The following is an 18466-nucleotide window of genomic DNA, read 5'->3' as shown; positions in this document are numbered from 1 at the left end:
ACCGCCCCTGAGCCTCTGGCCTGTACCCCAGTTCTGTATGAATAAATAAATAAATCTTTAAAAAAAAAAAAAAAGAATAATCTTGTTTCAATTATTATTTATCCTGACTAGAGTCATCATTTAAATGAAAGCAGTTTCTCATAACCATTTCCTAATATCCATTTCTGACTGTAAAACACTTTTAGTGTAATTACTTAGCATCACCTAACTGGTTTACTTTTCATGTCTATTCCAACACTCCAAACTATTCATTCACTATGTGCTATGAAGCTAGCTAGCATCAGTTCCTACGGCTTTAGTTCAAGCTGACCCAACTGGCATCTCTCATGTCTTGACCACTGCTCTCCCCTCAGCAGTGTATTTCAGTAGATCTGCTTGTTCTGTTCCCTACTCTGTCTCTGGTGAATTCTTTCACCACCACCCCACCACCACCTCTGGCCTATACCAAAGTTCTTGTATGCATAAATAAATAAATCTTTTTAAAAAAAAGTAGAAACTCTGGTCACATTGTGTCCACCTTCTTCTGTGGCAACAATTTTAAGAATGCCTGAGAAGTTTGATAACCATAGTCTCTTCTTCTACCCTGTATTAACATCTGATTTCATGATTCCTAATGTAATGTTTCAATGAATGTGGAAAATGACCAAACTTTCATGACATTCACAACAATTAATACTCTTAAAATCTCTTTATAGAGCACATTAAAAACTATTTGGAACTGTTAACATTCAGTCCAGTTCGTCTCCATCTATTTTTCATTCAGTCTTTAAATATTTAAATTTGCAATCTATTTTAATAGTAGCTTAATTCTCTAATACAAGCATTCTAAGGAAATTACCATAAGTCTATCTTTCTTTTTTAAAAGATTTATTTATTTATGCATACATAACTGGGGTACAGGGGTGGTGAGAGAATTCACCAGACAGGGGGGAGCAGAACAGGCAGATCTACGAAGTACACTGATGAGGGGAGCAGTGGGCAGGCCAGGAGAGGTCTTCCTCGCCATGTGGATCACCTCTGGGGCTGGGGATTGAACCCCACACTAAAGCGTCTGCAGCTAGCTTGCAGTGCTGTGCTCCAACCTGTTGCGCCACCAGGGAGAGCTCCAAAATAAGGTTTTAAATAGGTGATGCATTACCGTCAAGAAAGGGAATCTGTTTTTCCTCTCTTTAATAACAATATGGATAGATTATGGTATATATCATGTATCAAAATACTACATAGTAATAATAATAAACTTTCTTAAGGATCATTTTCAACATTATAGCATACAATTAAAACTGGGTTTGATGTTTCTTTTTATTTGAACAGAATAAAGGTCTTTCTCTTACTGTTTATGTAACCTTACCTATCAGAAAATCCACAGAGATTCTTCAAATGCTGTTTTAACATCAGAAGCAATAAAATACCCTGGGAGACATTTGCAAACTCAATTAAAGGAGCTGAATTTTCTGGCAAACATTTCATCACTGAATTTATATCATCTTCTGAATCTGAATCTGAATCTGAATCTACACGTTTCCGTGATTTCCGAGGCCTGGAAACTTCTTCTTCACTCTCACTTGACTCATTTTCTTTATTGGGTGATGATTTTCTCTCTTTCCTTTTGTCTTTTACCATAGACTGAAACAAAGAGATAACTTCTGTTTGAAACACCATAAAAACAAAATACTACTAATAAATATACATAATGTCCCATTTAACAGTTTCAAAATGTGTACTTAAATTAATATTTCTGTATTGAAACTCTGCCTTGACACCATGTAATGGAGATATAACCATTTGGGCAAAAATTAGGTTCCAAGACCTTATAAAACCACATATAATTCATACTACCAAGCAACTTCCTTCTTCCCACCAAAACACCTAATGAAATACTATTCAAAGGGAAGCAACTTTCTCATTTAGTTAGCATGAAAAGTAAGTTAGTGAAGTTATCAGTTTGGCACATAGTAAAGTTATTATATATAGAGAAGCAGTAATTATAATCTAACTGGGGAGCAAATAAGACCCTTAACAACCTAAACTTCTATCAAACTCTCCCTTTTAAGATAATCTACAGCTTTTAGTAAATACTTAAACTGAATCTTTGGTTTATGAAACCATTAGTTCTTAAAAAGAAAGAAGGGGGAAAAAAAAAAAAAGAAGGGGGGAGGGAAGTACAGATTACAAAGAAGTAAAAAAAAATTAGCTATCAAGAAATAAGATGGATATATTTACAGCTATAGGATATATTTACAGCTAATGAAGCAAAATTATATAGTGGCAAAATTTCTGAGAAATTATTTCTCAACTTTATGCACATAAGAGTTAGGGATTTTATTAAAAACAGACTGTTTCAGCAGGTATGGGGGTGTTATCTGAGGTTTTATAGTTCTAACAAGCTCTCAAGTGAGATCAGTGCTTTGTCCACACTTCAAGTAGCAAGGGTTTAGATACTTCTGTACTTCCAAACTTTGGTACTAAAATAATCTATTTTTTTGGTTCCAACAGGTTGAATTTTACGATTGTGTAAAATGAGGTCCAACTGTAACATAAGGCACATGATAATATTCCAAATAATTTGTGAAGAATTAATGAGAATCTACCATATACCCAGTGCTACACTGGTATTGAAAAATCACAGAAGATATATATATAATGAAAGATGTGCAGTAGAGATTTTGGAGTATACAATAAGCCATTTTAGGGCAAGGAAATAAACAGTATTATAAATCTTTTGTGTTTCCTTGTAAGCAAGCTTTATACACATATACATACACACACACACATAAATAAAAATTTGTATCTTCAACTGTGCTATATGACCTACAACATTACCAGATTTATAGAACAGCATGAGCTTTAAAAATGGGACTTAGATGAATATATGAGTGGACATCAAATACTTAAAAGTCAGTGCTCAAAGTGAAGGCATAGAGAAGTGGTTGCCTAACAATACAATAACTGATATATATTCCTTTATAAAAGCTACCCAGATGACATGGAATGGAAAGGTTTTAGATTTTTTAAGTTAAATTTATTTAGAAATGAAATGGCAACACTCTTATCTCCCCAATTCAAGCACTGCCCAGTATTCAATAAATTCACTTTAAAAAATCTTAAATACCTGTGATAATTAAAAAAAGCGAGAAACACCAAATGGTGAAAATAGCATGTCAGCACTTGAACAGATACATTAAGAATAGTAACATGTGTAACTTACCTCCTTGAATGACTGGAGTAGGTTACTACCAGAAACTGAGAGTGTAATGTCTATATGATGCATTATAAACAACGGTTCTTCTTGTGTCTGGTATGGAAAACAGGCTAGATTGTCTGCTATATACAAGAGCATATTCACTTCTGTTTTCTGTAAATTTAAAAAAGAGGTATACATATTTAGTGGACAATCTAGAAATCCACCCAAAGTCTTTAAAAACAAAATAAACTTTCACCTCAGTTAAGGGATAAAGAAAAAAAGGGAAGAAAAAATGAAGGGGGAACAGAATGGAATTTAAAAGATAACCTTATACCACTTTAAGAGATTTCATAATGTTACTTTATACCATGATACCTTAGTAAGACAAAGAGTGAAACTTTTTAGTACAACTAAGTTGAATTCCATGAAGTCTCTTTACAGAGTATATTAAGTCTTTGTTAGGAATCCATAGGACATCACAAATAATGCATATAAATTCATAATTATTTGTCATTATATTTCTAAAGAGTTTACCCCTTTTGGAGATTAGTTATACACAATTACTATCCTGTCCTCAAAATAACTAGTAATATATGTATTTAAAAAAAACCTCTCATATAAGAATTGTTAGGTCAATACAGTTTTGCACTGTAAAAACTGAGGTATACAAGATTTAAGGGAAAAATTATGGTAACTACTAGTTGATTGTTTTACGTAGGAGAGACTTTCAGCATTTCATGATCACACAGAATATAAACAGAAAGGTAAGTAAATAAATTCCTTTATAAGTTAACAGTTTATAAAAGAGAAAATCTAGCAATCAAAAAGCAATCCCTTCTTATCCTATTTTCTATCCTACCATCCAAACAGCATAAAATCTCACAGCAGCAGGGACAATAAAATCCCACAGGACTTATGAAATAAACTTGCTATTAATATTTATGAGAATGAAACTATTTAAAATTTTTTTTCAATATATGCCAATACTTACAGGTTGATGTTGAGAAATGAGGCAAAAAACCCCTACCTTATCTATTAATTTTATATATTTCCATATATATTTCGTCATAAAACTATAAGTGTTTAGGATCTTAAAGCTCTGAAATTTAACTGGTCTTAAAAGTTCTACATTTTATAAAAGTAAAGTAAAAAAAGTTCTACATTACCCATCCTTTCAAAATCTAACTTCTCAAAAGAAGTTGAGTGCTTCTTCCTCTCTTGTCTTCCCTGCCACTCTTTAATTAAAATAATTCCGCTGTTGCTCAGTTTGATTTTCTGTCTACCAAATATTACATCCTGTTTCATTAGCTTCTTATTCTCCTGGGCTTATTTAACATCAGACACTATTATTCATCTTCCTGAAATGCACCCCCCCGCCCCTTAATTTTTCTCTTAGTTACTCTATGATTTAGTCCTCTTCTAAGTCCTTTTCAAGCCAATACCTTTTAAACTGCTCTTAACAATAATCCTATTGCTGAGATGCTCAGGACCAAAAAAAAAAAAAAATCTTTTCTTTTTACTATTCTCATTTAACTTATTCTTCCCTCTCAATGTTCTTTTCTTTTTCCATTGTCTATTCTTTCCTTTCCTACAGTCAGGTCAATTCCTTATTACCTTAGTGTGAACAAAAAATGCTGAAAATATTTTCCTAAAATGACCTGTGGAATTTTATTCAAACATTTTAAACTGTTTTTTCTACTGTCTACAAGGTGTTCCATAGTCATACTTCACTAAGACCTTTCTACTTAGTCAAGTAACAAATTTGTTCAATATTTTCCATAGATATTTATCTTTGTAGTTTTGTTTTCATCCTCCTTAAAATAGCTCTATCTCGAGCTGGAAAAGATCATGCTTAGTGAGATAAGCCAGAAAGAGAAAGAAAAATACAGGATGGTTTCACTCATGGAGTATAATGGACCAGGCGAGAAAATAACAAAAATAATGAACAACCATAGACCAGAGACATTCTGTGGGGGTGGAGTGGGGAATGGGATCAAAAACGGGGGGGGGGGGGGGGGAAGGGAGGGAAATGCACGGGACTATGGTGGTGGCACAGGGGTGATTTGGTGATGGGAAACCCGTGGGGATTACAATTGAGATGAAAAAAAAAAATGTGAAAAATGATGTAAAAATAAACTTTTTAATAAAAAAAATTACAAACTCAACACACAGCATTAATGTTAGCCAATTCTGCACTATAAATGGATATAAAATAAAATGCTTCAACATCTTTGCTATAAAAAAAAAATAGCTCTATCTCGAGCTGGAAAAGATCATGCTTAGTGAGATAAGCCAGAAAGAGAAAGAAAAATACCGGATGGTTTCACTCATAGCAGGAGTATAATGGACCAGGACAGAAAATAACAAGAATAATGAACAGCCATATACCAGACATTTTGTGGGGGTGGAGTGGGGAATGGGATCAAAAACGGGGGTGTGGGGTGGGGGGTGGGGAGGGAAATGCACGGGATTATGGTGATGGCACACGGGTGACGGGAAACCCATGGGGATTACAATTGAGATGGAAAAAAAAATGTACAAAATGATGTAAAAATAAACTTACAAAATTAAAAAAAAAAAAAGCTCCATCTCATCTAATCCCCTTTACTGTTCTTAAGTGATTTTTCTTCTACTACTGAGGAAAAATTCTTTGTTAGAGGTCATCAGAAGAAAGCACTGTATTATGAGAGCTGTATTTCCAGTTTAGCATTTCGTATGTTGAGGTGACAGGATATTGAGCTAATGATATATAGTAGCAATGAAGTTCAGGAGAAAGACAAGGACAAAAGCAGAATCATTGTTCTAAGCTATCTAATACTCAGGATACACTAACCTTTAATTATTATTTAGTTCCTTACTCTGTGTCTTGTCCCCCAATAGAAGATAAGATCCAAAGAGGGTAAGATCATTGCATCATTCCAGTATGTACTCTGAGTACAATGACCTACATGCAATGAAAGTTTAATACTGACTATAGAATGATGGTGTAAGATTATATTCCAATATTTCTAAAATGTGTGTAAAATTTACTGGAGATCCACAGAAGAGGTCTAATAAGTCTTTACATTTTGGTAATTTAAATTTTACTCCACTGATCAACTCTGGTGTTAGAATAGCAACAAAATCAAGCTATCAAGTAATAAGAACAAGAAAACTTTTCTTTTGCTCTTTTTAAAGCTTTTATATAAGGATAAATCAGTAATATTTACTTAGGCAGATACCATATTTGCCCCTACTTACCATTTTCATTTTCATGTCTTAGCAGAGGCTAGCACGCAGCAGGTGCTAAGTAAATATTTATGCAAAATAAATGACTACATTAAGGTTAAAGAATAGAATATTCTACTTTTTTGGCTTATGGTACTGGCCAATGAAACTTGTGAAAAAACCCAAAGTATCAGAATTTTAATTTAATAAAAGTAGGATCTTCATTAAGGCAGGCATATCGAGCAAGAAGAGACCTCAGCATCCAGAAACCTAAAAGAAGCTTGAACCCTTCTTCAAATATTATGCAAATATAACAAAAACAAGGGAAATTTCACCTCATTTATTTAGGTAAACTATCCATGAAAGCGAAAGTTTAGTGATATAGCTTATTTAAAAGTATGCTTACAAGAACTACTATCAAAGTTTATATGATAATCCGTATGGAAACACAAATTTTATCCCTTCTTTTATTTATTTTTATACCAAGATTCCTTTAGTTTAGAATCTGTTCCTTATAAGTAATACTAAAGACTTAAACAGAACACACTTAATTGTCACTACTATTTATTGAAAAGGTAACATTTAAAAAGTGCTGACTTATCAGGCATACAATTTATTGAACATTTATTTTCTTAAGGTAATAAGATTTTCATGCTTACTGCTGTGTCATCAAAGAGGTTGAGTAAAGAAATTAGAAAGGCTCGTCTGTGCTGGCGGTTTCCACGGATCATGGAGTAGAGGTGTGAACACAAAGCACTAGAGGACTCATCTTGCCTGAAGCCCCTCACAGGGTCTTTTAGGCATGTGTTGATTGCCTGTTGTACCTGGTAAGACATCTTCATACCAGCCACTGCTTTCATCTGAAATAAACAAACTCCTCATTTTTTTGTCACAAAAATAAAAAGTCAACTTAAAAACATACTGCAAAGCTGTACTGTTAAAACTTCTAGTATTGTAAAACAATGTTTCTTGAATAAAAAAATAATAAAAATGTACTGTAAGCATTACAGTCTGAGGCTAACTTCATTATTTGGTTTTCTTATTTAAAGTAAGATAACCATAGACTGCAAATGCTAGAAGGAACATTAGGGACCATCTATTGCTATTTCCTCATTTTACAGAAGAAAAAAGTCAAGACCCCAAAGAACTACTGCAGCCACATCGCATACAATAGAACATATGCATCCTGAGTTTTAGAATGCACATCTCTGTTCTTAAGAATTATCTTTAATTTTGAACAAGAACATATTAGGGGACAATCTTAGGAGTAGTCAATACTAAGCAAAATATTTTACTGTAATTGATTGTGGATAGAACATTTGTCAAAAAAAGCAGCTTATGGGCTCTCCCTGGTGGCCAATGGGTTAAAGTGCAGCAGTCCTCTCCTGACCTGCCCATTGCTCCCCTCAGCAGTGTACTGATTATTAGTCAATCTGTTTATTCTGTCCCCCACTCTGTCTCTGGTGAATCCTCTCACTGTCCCTGAGCCTCTGGCCTGTCCCCCAGTTCTGTATGTATAAATAAATGAATCTTTTAAAAAGAAAAAAAAAAGAGCTTACATTTAGGTTATATGGTTTAAAAATACTTACATGAATGAACCCAGCATATTTTTTGTCTATTTCCACAAGCTGCTGATCGGCCTTGTTCCGCATAGCTGGTTCTGGGTCTGTGCCCATAGCAATTAAATATGGAACACACTATAAATAAAAATAAAGGATTTATATGACACTGGAGTAGTAAAAGCCATACATGTTAAGACTCAATGTATTATCAGTGAATTTTGTTCTACAGCCTTCCTATACATACCATTCTTTTTTAAAAAAATTATTAATCTTCCTTTAGATTTACCATAAAGCAAGAAGTCCTAGTACATCATCAAATACTGAACTGATATGGTAAAATTGAAATAATTTCAGTGTGAGTTTAAAGGTCATTAAACATTAAAGTCTCCCATTCTAAGAACATTCATTTGATATTCTAATATATACTACAAATCAGGCATAAAGTTGTTTTTCAAGTTTGACCGAATTTACTATGTAAAACTAATGTAGGGCAAAAAATGTGTCTTTCATACTCAACTCTTTTCACAAAGTTGATTTTAGATATGGTTTCAATGACCAGAGAGTTGGCCACTTAATATTCATTAACAGTCATACTCATTACACTTCTAAATTCCAGAAATACCACTATTTAATGTTAAGTTGGTATGAAACAGCAAGCAGTGAGGACGCCAGAAAAAAAATGACTAACAAACTAAAAAAAAAAAAAAAAGGTATTAACTAAAATGGATGGTATTCAATTCGGAATGGGGGAGGTACTGGTGGAGAAGAGGGGTAAAGAAGAATTTTATTTGTTAAACTGGAGTGATCTGAAACTGGACTATCAATTAGATAGTAGTGTATCAATGTTAAATTTCCTGAATTTGAAGACTGCTTTATGGTTCCTAAGAGATTGCCTTAGGTTCTATGAAGATATATGCTAAAATGTATAAAGGTAAAGAATCACAGTATTTGAAACGTACTATCAAATGATTCAGAAATAACTATGTAAGAAGAGAGAGAAAGCAAATGTGGTAAGATGTTCACAAATGGTGAATATACGTGAAGAGTACAGAGAAGTTCATTGTATCACTCAATATATTTGTAGGTGTGCAATTTCAAAGAAAAATTCAAAAATACACGTATGGTTAAAAAAAGACAACTGCGTAAGGACATCTCAAATATAAGCAAAGAGCCTTAAGTATCTCAAATATGTGAGTCTTAACATACTATTATATATTTTACTAACAGATTTTGATGGCGGTAAGCCATTATTATTACCAAGAACAGCCTAGATTGTCACATTCATTAGTTTGTTTTGTTTCAGGTCAGGTCTCATGGAAAAAAGCAGTACATTTTAATAAAGGATATTTTAGAAAATGTTTGATGAAAAACAGCTAAAATAAAAATTTTGAAGGGGATATAGGCTTTGGTTATCTACTAAATCCACTTCTGTAACTGCTGGTATTTTCTGGAACATGTCAAACTGATGAATACTGTTCCATCACCATTAGATGTCAATTCTTATAACACTAGTAAATGCGTTTATTACAACATTAACCCTTTAATTAGTGCTTTCAGATAGTGAAAAGCTGATTTACCTCCAATTTATAGATGAAGAAACTGAGTTTAGATTATATAATTTAATTTTCCATGGATTAAAATCTACCCTGTTTGTTAGATTATATTTTTAACCCCAGTGAATTCTTTTAATATTGTGTGCTATTGATTCTTATGGATAAAAGGCAACGTGGATTAAACAAACCTTTCACCCCTACTTAGAAAAATGATTCTGAGTATTTAGTCTATGAAGAGCAAATGGAAACTTGTTTAAGAGAGACACTATGAATATACAAAAATCTGTCAGTAAAAACAACCTAAGAGATGGACTAAAACTTGGACTCTAAATAGTTTAGAATAAAAAATAAGCTGAATAAAGAAATAGCTAATCTCTAATCATAATGTTATCAAATGACAACAACTCTGCCTCTTTTAGAGCTGCTGCAATAAAACATACTTACCTGAACGGGATGAATTAGACCTTGGTTTAGAGTCAATGCAATGACATTTAGGGCAAAGTGGCGTACACTTGACTGGGTGTGAAAAAACGCCTCAAGCACCTGTTTGAGGTAAAGCTGCATGATGGAACTACTCATCCCTGAGGAAACATCACCCATCTCTTTTAAGTCTTCCTGTTTTGCTACTTTCTTCCCTACAAAAGAAGTAAATACACATAAGAACAAATATATCCTAACTTAAAATTAAATATATCAGTTCACGCACAACGCAAAGCACAAATTATTATAGGAACTGGACTATAATTTTCAATAATTTTTGGATTGGTCACTGAAAGCCTGCTGAGAACTACAATCCCTCTTCTACCTCAGAATGTCAATTTGCACATATATTAAAATTTGCAAACTATTTTAAGGAGTTTAAGACTACCCTAAAGTCCAACTATAGAAATGAGCACTTTTTTTTTAACTGAATTCCATTATGAATAAAGAAATTTAGGTACCTGGATTTAAAAAAAGGGTCTATATCATAACTGGTTATACTATAAAGTAAAACAAAACAAAACAAATATGTTTGTACTTACAATCTCTATCTGCTTGCTGCATACGTGTATCCTCTTCTTGTAAGTAGGTCTGGAGATTTTTTAACACTTGTATTTTTAAATTTACTGAGGAGTTCTTATCAGATAATATATTATTATATAGATTTTTCACCTCCTGCTCAAACATGAGACTTGGATGCTGAATAAAGGCAAACCCTAAAGAGGAGAAAAAATATCTCTGGATATATTTATATTAAAATTAAACATAACATTTAATGAAAATGTCAATAAAATACATAAAGAGCTCCTTATTTCAAAAATGTAAACTTAAAATGACTGGAAGAATATGCTGGTGGCCTTACCTAGAGAAGTATTAGAGCAGGTACTTCTTTCCCCATGAATTAAAAACAAGAAATTGCATTTCAAAGGAGAATGTCACACAAGAGGAAACCTTGAGGAGGGAGCAGGGCCTAGTGGCTAGGGGAGTGGATTAGGAGTCAGGAGTCTTGGGTTCTATTCCTGGCTCCACCACTGACTTGTAGTGTGACCTTGGGTGAGTCACATAATCTCTCTGTGCCTCAATTCTCCATCTGTAAAATGGGGACAATAATATTTACCACCCACCTACCTTAAAGGGATGTTTTCAGGATTTAAGAGGTAATGTCTGCAAACATTTTTTAAATCCCTAGCAGAAGATACTATACCAGCATTATTTAAAAAAAAAAAAAATTGAAATATATCCATTTGATGAAATAAGAATAATTTAAAAATTAAATAGAGGTAAAAAATAGAACCCACTTATCTCTCATATGGCATTATAATGCAGCCACAATGCTAAAATTTAACCACAAGGTAATAAGTAGCAAAACAATATTATCCATGTTTATTTGCACAAAATAGTTACTAATATGAAAACAAGATCCTTGATGATAGAAAACATTGTTGATTCCAAATAACAAATTAAACTCAAAGCATAGAGTGATCAGATAACTAGCCCAAGGTCACACAGGATAACTATGGCCCAGGCAAGATGTCTTTATTAACTGATCTGGAAGCACTCTTCTCTGGACTGTGCTGATTGCGTTAAAATAACCATTATTTCTTCTTGGAATTAGATATAACACAATTATTTTTGAACCTTTAATATAACTTAGGTCCAGATTGACTATTCAAAGGAACACAGAGGCTTGAAGGTACAATACAACTCTCTACGGATACATGAAATTTCACTATAGTTATGTAATTCTCTGAAAGAGATGGAGTAATGAGACTTAATTAAAAACAAACATTTGAACATTCAAGGAGATTTGAATAATTTAGAACATTTTACTATTCATTTTTATATAACCAATTATAATGTAAATGACAGTCTAAGCATATTATGGTGATACCAATATCAAGTTTCAAAATAAATTAACCTCATTGAGTAACTTTACATGAATTACACAAAGTAAGATCAAAAACAACAAACAAAACAGTTTATCGTTTCAGTTCAGGTACATTAATTCTATTCTTTTCTATTATATTTATTCCAAAACCCAATATTTTTCCAGGTAAACTACAAGAACCTAAACTTCTGCATAAATGGTATGTGTCGATTACATCAATGCTGCTGGAAAAATAAGATCAGTATTACAAATGGACAGGTATATATAAACTGTCCCTTCTAGTTTGCTTACCATGTGTTTCTCTATTAGAAAAATATACCACCCACTGTTTCAACTGGAAGTGGCAGAAACATGTGACAAACTATTGCAAAAAAAAAAAAAAAAGCAACAGCAAAAAAATTCTACATAATCTTTCTCTTTCAAAGTGCTCTAATGAATGTTCTTACGGAACCCTGCGAGGTAGGTGTAAGAGATAGTATTGTCATCTCTATTTTACTAACAAGGAAAATGATGAACAGAGAAATTATGTGGCTTGCTCAAGGTCACCCAGGAAGTCATTGGCTCAGCCAAGAATGGAACTCACATGGCTTTAAACCTTGTCCTACATTCAATAGACCAGATCCTACTGCAAATGGAAACATACTTTAAAAAGTCAGTAATTTAGCCTCATAATATTTTAAAATATTGTTCTGCCTCTAATAAAAGCTATAAAGAAATTATATTTAACTTACCTAGACCGATGATGGCTTTTGTTTGTACTTCTTCATCTGAGTGTTTTGTAAAATACATCAATAGTTCAAGTACCTTATCCTTTATGTTAACCTATGGGTGAGTGGGGGAGAAAACCCATTACAATATATAAAGAATAATAATTTTGATCAGTTTTCAACTGTAAAGGAAAAAACTACCTAAAAGAAAACAATGAGAACTTCCATATGTGAGCTTAATTACAGAACAAATCACCAATAAACAAATTCATAATTTTAGATGAAATTTAAAATAAAGGTCAGTGACAAAGAACTTTATGCCACAATGTATGTTGGTATGCTGCTTATTACCCATTGAGAAAGTTAGACCTAAAACAAAGCAAAAACAGACAAAACAAGCTGATAGAAATAGTGTGTCCACTACTACAAAGCTGACAAAACTTTTATGTAAACTTTTAATTAATTACAGACCAAAAACATGGATCATGGATCAGAGGGCAGTCTGTGGACCACATTTTGAACAGCACTATTACAAATTTTTCTTTTCTGGGTTATTACAGTTATTTTCCATTTATAGAGTCACATAGTTCTAACTTTATAGCATACAAGTCAATTAACATTAGGCTTTTACCTTACTGTTGCCTTTAAAATCTTCCAGATCAAAATCAAAATGCCGACACAGTGCTCCAACAGTGAAAAGGGATCTAAGAAGTGCTGGTTTGTTTGTTAGAAGTGATGTGTTATTTGGGTCCTCTTGGTGCTGACTTTTTAATTTTGAGATGGCACCTAATAAAAAAGTAATACTTTTTATAAAAAACCCATTACCTTTGAACTTAATTATTAAGTCCACGTAATTTCCATTAATGAGTTACAATTCAATTTTACCTATGGTTTTAAGTGTTAGATATATCTAGAAATACCAGACTACTACTCAAAAGTATAAAAAAAATAATATTGGAGCCTCCCTGTTGGTACAGGGGTTAGTTTCAGTGCTATCATCTCTCCAGCCTGAGTTCGATCCCAGGCCTGGGAGCTGACCCACATGGTGCAGCAAACCTCTCCTTCCTGGCCTGCTGCTCCACTCAGCGGTGTATTTCAGTCAATCTGCCTGCTCCGCTCCCTATTCTGTCTTTGGTGAATCCTCTCAACTCCCCTTCTGCACCTCGGGCCTAAACCCCAGTTCTTCTCTGCATAAAATAAATCTTTTTTTTTTTTTCAAAGACTATTTAAATTTTTTTTTATACAAAATAGCTAACAGGATAATTTTAAAGTCAAGGCACCAAACTTACCATAGTATCTATTGAAACAGGCCCACACAAATTTAAAATTTTGTGTCACTTTATTTACAACTGCCCCAAGACAGCTCACACAATGTTGCACCACCTAAAAGATACCGAAAATGTTACTATTTAGATAAAGGTAAAAATACATGATTGGGTTGCAAATTGTGAATTACATACTAGTTGGTACAAGGATGATAAATTAAATGCTTACAGTCATGCCATATTTGATGATAAGTTTCATTAGATCTTCTTCAATTGTAGCAAGGAAAGTTTCACTTGGATGTTCCATCAGTGGTACAACCAGCTCTAGGATTTTTGCAACATTGCAGATAACCATGAAATCATTTTGTGTCTACAAGGACAAAATTAGTGCTTTATAAATATCAAAATCTGAAAAGAAACTATATACAAATTTATGTATTGGGAGGTTGAGGTATTATTCATGAGAAGTTTCAGTTAAAAAAAAGAAACTATTAGAGAAGAACTTTTTTAAGGTATGGAAGAAAGAATACCACACAGTGCCAAGAAGCTGGATTCTAAGTCTCACTAATTTACTATGTAACCTTTGGGCCACTTATTATAATGCTATAAAAAGTTATTCTTTTTTCCCTTAAAAAACAACCCAAGTCAATTCTGAACAAAGGTATTTGACAAATTGACACACTTCACTAAATAAGCATAAGGCATAATAAGTGTACTTATTATCTGAAAGTAATACCATAATAGGTTTAGTTAACATTTAGCATCATATAGATACAATAATAAGAAAAGATAAAAATGTTTTCTCTGTGGTGAAAATTCTTAGATCTACTTAACTATCTTAAATATCACACAGCATACTATGTAATGTTAACTAAAATCATTGTATTATATATTATAATCCTAGTACTATAAAATTGTTAGAATTAGATTTTTCAAATTGGAGTATGTTAACGCTATAGCTCTCAATTGGGGTTGAGTACATATAGTTGGCAAATATGGAGTTATTTTTCACTGCCAAAACAGAGGTATGGGGCATTTAGTTGGACAGAGGGTAAAGAGCTGCTAAATCCTGTAACATTAAGAACAGTTCTTATCCACAAAGAATAATTTGGCCCCAAATATCAGTAGTGTTGAGGTTGTGAAGTTCTACATTAACTTTCCTTATGATAGATGAAAATGTAAAATTCCTGAACTAAGTGTGAGGTTATTTATTTTTAAAATTTAAAGCATTTCTGAACTTTAAAAATGTTTAAAATCTTAGTTTAAAAAAACCTAAGCAGTTTAAAAATATACACAAAGCATTTTTTTAAAAACTCCAAAGTTACTGGAGAATGTATAATTAAAAAGTCCCTGTCCTCTAGTCATCTAGATTCCCTGCCTAAAAAGAAGCCAAAACTGTTTTGTTTTCTGAAGGAATAAGACTTCTGAGATTTTTTTTTTATCTAGCCAAGTTAACATTATTCTTAGCAAAATGGTACTGCCACTTATTTTTAATAATTTTAGTTTATTAAGATAATTGGTTAAAGGCTTTCCCACCTTATGGTCATTCTTCCATTCCAGATTCACAGGATTAAAACAACAACAACAACAACAAAAATAAATGCATGAGAAGAATACTTTTAACAACCAGAAACCCTGCCGGTTCCTGACATCTCCCATTCCTACTAACTTCTATAAGTGGGGGAATCAGTTAAAGGATAATGGAAGAATGTTGTCCAGTGAGATAATTTCATTTGAAATCACTGCCAAGATTTTGCAACCAATTTCAACAATCTGGAAAATCAAGTAAATCTATCTTAGAATCTAGAATAAAAGTTTAAAGAGAGATGGAAATCATTAAGTAAAAGAGCAGCAGGATATAATAGTAAATCTGAAATAAATATGTAATATTACATGGTTTGATATCTAAAGAAGTTAAAGTTTTCAGATAAATAAAAGGACAATTCAAAGACAAAAAGGGCAAATGATATAAATAGCTCTAATCACAGAAAATTTATTCAAATGGTTAATATGAAAAAACAGTTCAACTATCTAAAAAGTCAGGGAAGGGAAACTGAAGCAACAATGAACTATCCCTTTATATTAATTACAAAAATGACAGATTGTTGCTGATTGCTACTGCTTTCTGATTTAAAACATGTCCATCAGTAATCTGGCATGACTTATAGAAAATTTCCTCAACCTATCAAGTTCATTTCTCAATCTATCTCAAAGAAATAAAAGCATCAGTATTTAAAGCTATAAGAATGTGTTAATTAAGGAATTATTTGCTGTGACTATTAACAGAAAATAATGTAAATAATTGCCAAAATGTGAAATGGCTGAATAAATCACATGGCATCTATAAAATGGTTAGTATGTAACTATTCAAAAGAATGGAATATACCAGTATCAGGTGATTTCAGATTATAAAAAAGGTATGTACATAAAATGAACTGATTAAAAAACAAACAGCTGGTATTATAAATGTATGCCTGTGTTCACAATTACAGAAGCATGGATAAGGCATGCAAGGATACTACAGAGTGCTGATTCTGAAATGAGGAGGACTAAAAATAGGGTGGGGGATGCAGGATATAAAAACCAAAAAAAAAAACCCCAAAAAGTATTATTATATATGAGATGACCTTGTTTATATTTACATATGTATATATACATATATGCATTAAAATCATACAAAAATGTTTTCAAAATAATTGCTTAAAAAATACTGTTCAAATAGGGATTATTTATACAGGTTATATTACTGTCCAGAACCTAGATACAAAGTGACACAGGACTGAATTTTAGCTTTAGGATTGGTATAACAGTGGGCACATTATATTCTTTAAGCTTTAGTTTCCTTCCTAAAACTAAGATAATAGTCGTAACTTCTTCACAAAGTAAATGAGCTAATAATGCAGGTAAAATTCTTCAGTGCTTACTATTGTATTCAATAAATACTCATCATTATTTTTAGCATGAATTGGATTTTAATCAATTTATTTTTGCACCTAATATAAACCAAAAGATAGAATTAGGGTCTCAGAAGTATATCTTTTTTTAATGTAATTTATCATTTGGTGCTTTTAAGAGCTAAGAGCTCTTAAAAATTTTCAGGACATCTTGAGTTTTTCCCTTAGAATTTGTCAATAAAGATCACCAAATTCATGATAGGAGCAAAATAAACGTAGTAAAATTAAAATTAGCTCCATAGAATCATTGGGAACATAAAAAAAAATTTACATTTAATGTTTTTAGAATGTTTTAAAATTTAGCATTTGTAATGAGCCATTTAACCTGTTGTCTTGTAAGATCTGGATTATTTTACTTAACCAATGATTATTTAATTTTACATCTGATTTTATGAAAATGTAGTATGTATATTGCTTAAAACAACAGCTTAATATATCTGATATACTAGGTTTTTGTATTCAATGTTACTGTATTGTAAAAATGAATAAAAATATATTAAAAGTGGTGAATGAAAAGTAAATTCAGAATCCTTAAGATAGTAAATTTTTTAACAATAGGAATCTGACACGTTTACATGTGTCTTTGTGCTCTTACAACAGTCTGACATTACAATATTTATTATTTATTGATTTTGGCTTGAAAAGTTAAGAGAAGTGGAGCCTGAGTTTTCTATTAGAAAAACAATGTACAAACTTGCATAAGTCTATTCTATATATGTGTGCATGTGATACTGTTGATTTATTAGTGATAAAGTAGATGACAATATGTTAATTCTAAATTTAAAATACTGTGTGATTTATATAAGACAGAAAAATAAGACAGTTCTATACTTACACTACATTTAGTGGTAAGATATGGTTGCATAGTCATGGCATGTTTAACCATGAGCTGGGGTCTTATTTTGCTGAATAAAAACAAAGTGGTTATGCAAGCTACCAATCTTCCAGAATTCACACCTTTATTGTCAGAGTCTGGAAAAACAAACAGAGAAATAAGACACTAAAATATGACAAGGCAAAGGAAATTATACAGATATTACTTAAATTGTTCAATATCATCCCCTGAGTTTAGTAGATGCTTCAATACAACAGATTAGCATCCTACAATACCAGGCTTCTTGTATTTCATTTCTTGATAACCTACATTTATTAAAAGTAAACTACAAACATTAAGAATAAAAAGCAAAGATGCTGTACTATGGAAGGCAAGTTTTGCACTGAAGGGAGTAGGAATGAAGTTAAAATGTGAATTTATGAAGTTTAGGTTTTTGGGAATAAATAGGTGTTGGTTATATCTAAAATGGATGGAAGTAATTCTAGGAAAGAAAGTTAAGGATAGAGACGAAAAAATTAGCTAAGGACACTGGGAAAAAAAGATGTAGCTGTGACTGAAAATGTTAGAAGATGGTAAAAAATTAAGAAACTGGACCAAAGTTACATTAGAAATGTAAAGTAAATAAAGTAAATAAAATGCTGTGCTGGTGGGAGGAAAATGTTGCTAGTAAGGAGGTATAATGGTTCTTAGGAGGAAAATTAGTTTTCAGACTTTCTAACATTGTAAAACCATTTAACACCTTTAAAATCTAGGACAGGGAAAAAACAGGGTAAACCAAACAAGGAACTCAAAAGAGGTACACATGAAAAATGAAAAAAAAAAAAAAAAAAAAAA

The 18466-nt window shown here is 32.2% G+C and overlaps 1 protein-coding gene across 2 annotated transcripts in view; it reads right to left on the bottom strand.

Moving 5' to 3' along the window:
• The window catches only part of NIPBL (Nipped-B homolog (Drosophila)), a 163869-nt gene that overhangs the window by 3982 nt on the left and 141421 nt on the right, over positions 1-18466 (bottom strand). For both annotated transcript variants that reach the window (XM_004678099.1, XM_012721861.1), the window contains exons 34-44: positions 17633-17769; positions 14073-14213; positions 13868-13961; positions 13210-13364; positions 12603-12693; positions 10526-10699; positions 9948-10138; positions 7978-8085; positions 7048-7248; positions 3206-3352; positions 1349-1623 (exon numbers count right to left, since the gene is read on the bottom strand). In XM_004678099.1, the coding sequence (XP_004678156.1) occupies positions 1349-1623; positions 3206-3352; positions 7048-7248; positions 7978-8085; positions 9948-10138; positions 10526-10699; positions 12603-12693; positions 13210-13364; positions 13868-13961; positions 14073-14213; positions 17633-17769 (1714 nt within the window). The remainder of the gene's footprint in view (positions 1-1348; positions 1624-3205; positions 3353-7047; positions 7249-7977; positions 8086-9947; positions 10139-10525; positions 10700-12602; positions 12694-13209; positions 13365-13867; positions 13962-14072; positions 14214-17632; positions 17770-18466) is intronic.

The sequence above is a fragment of the Condylura cristata genome, unplaced genomic scaffold (genome assembly GCF_000260355.1).
Source record: "Condylura cristata isolate star-nosed mole 26May11 unplaced genomic scaffold, ConCri1.0 scaffold00007, whole genome shotgun sequence".
In the NCBI taxonomy this organism is placed as follows: Eukaryota; Metazoa; Chordata; class Mammalia; order Eulipotyphla; family Talpidae; genus Condylura; species Condylura cristata.
Note: the sequence above shows the minus strand (reverse complement) of the source record. Positions and strands in the feature narration are given on the sequence as shown.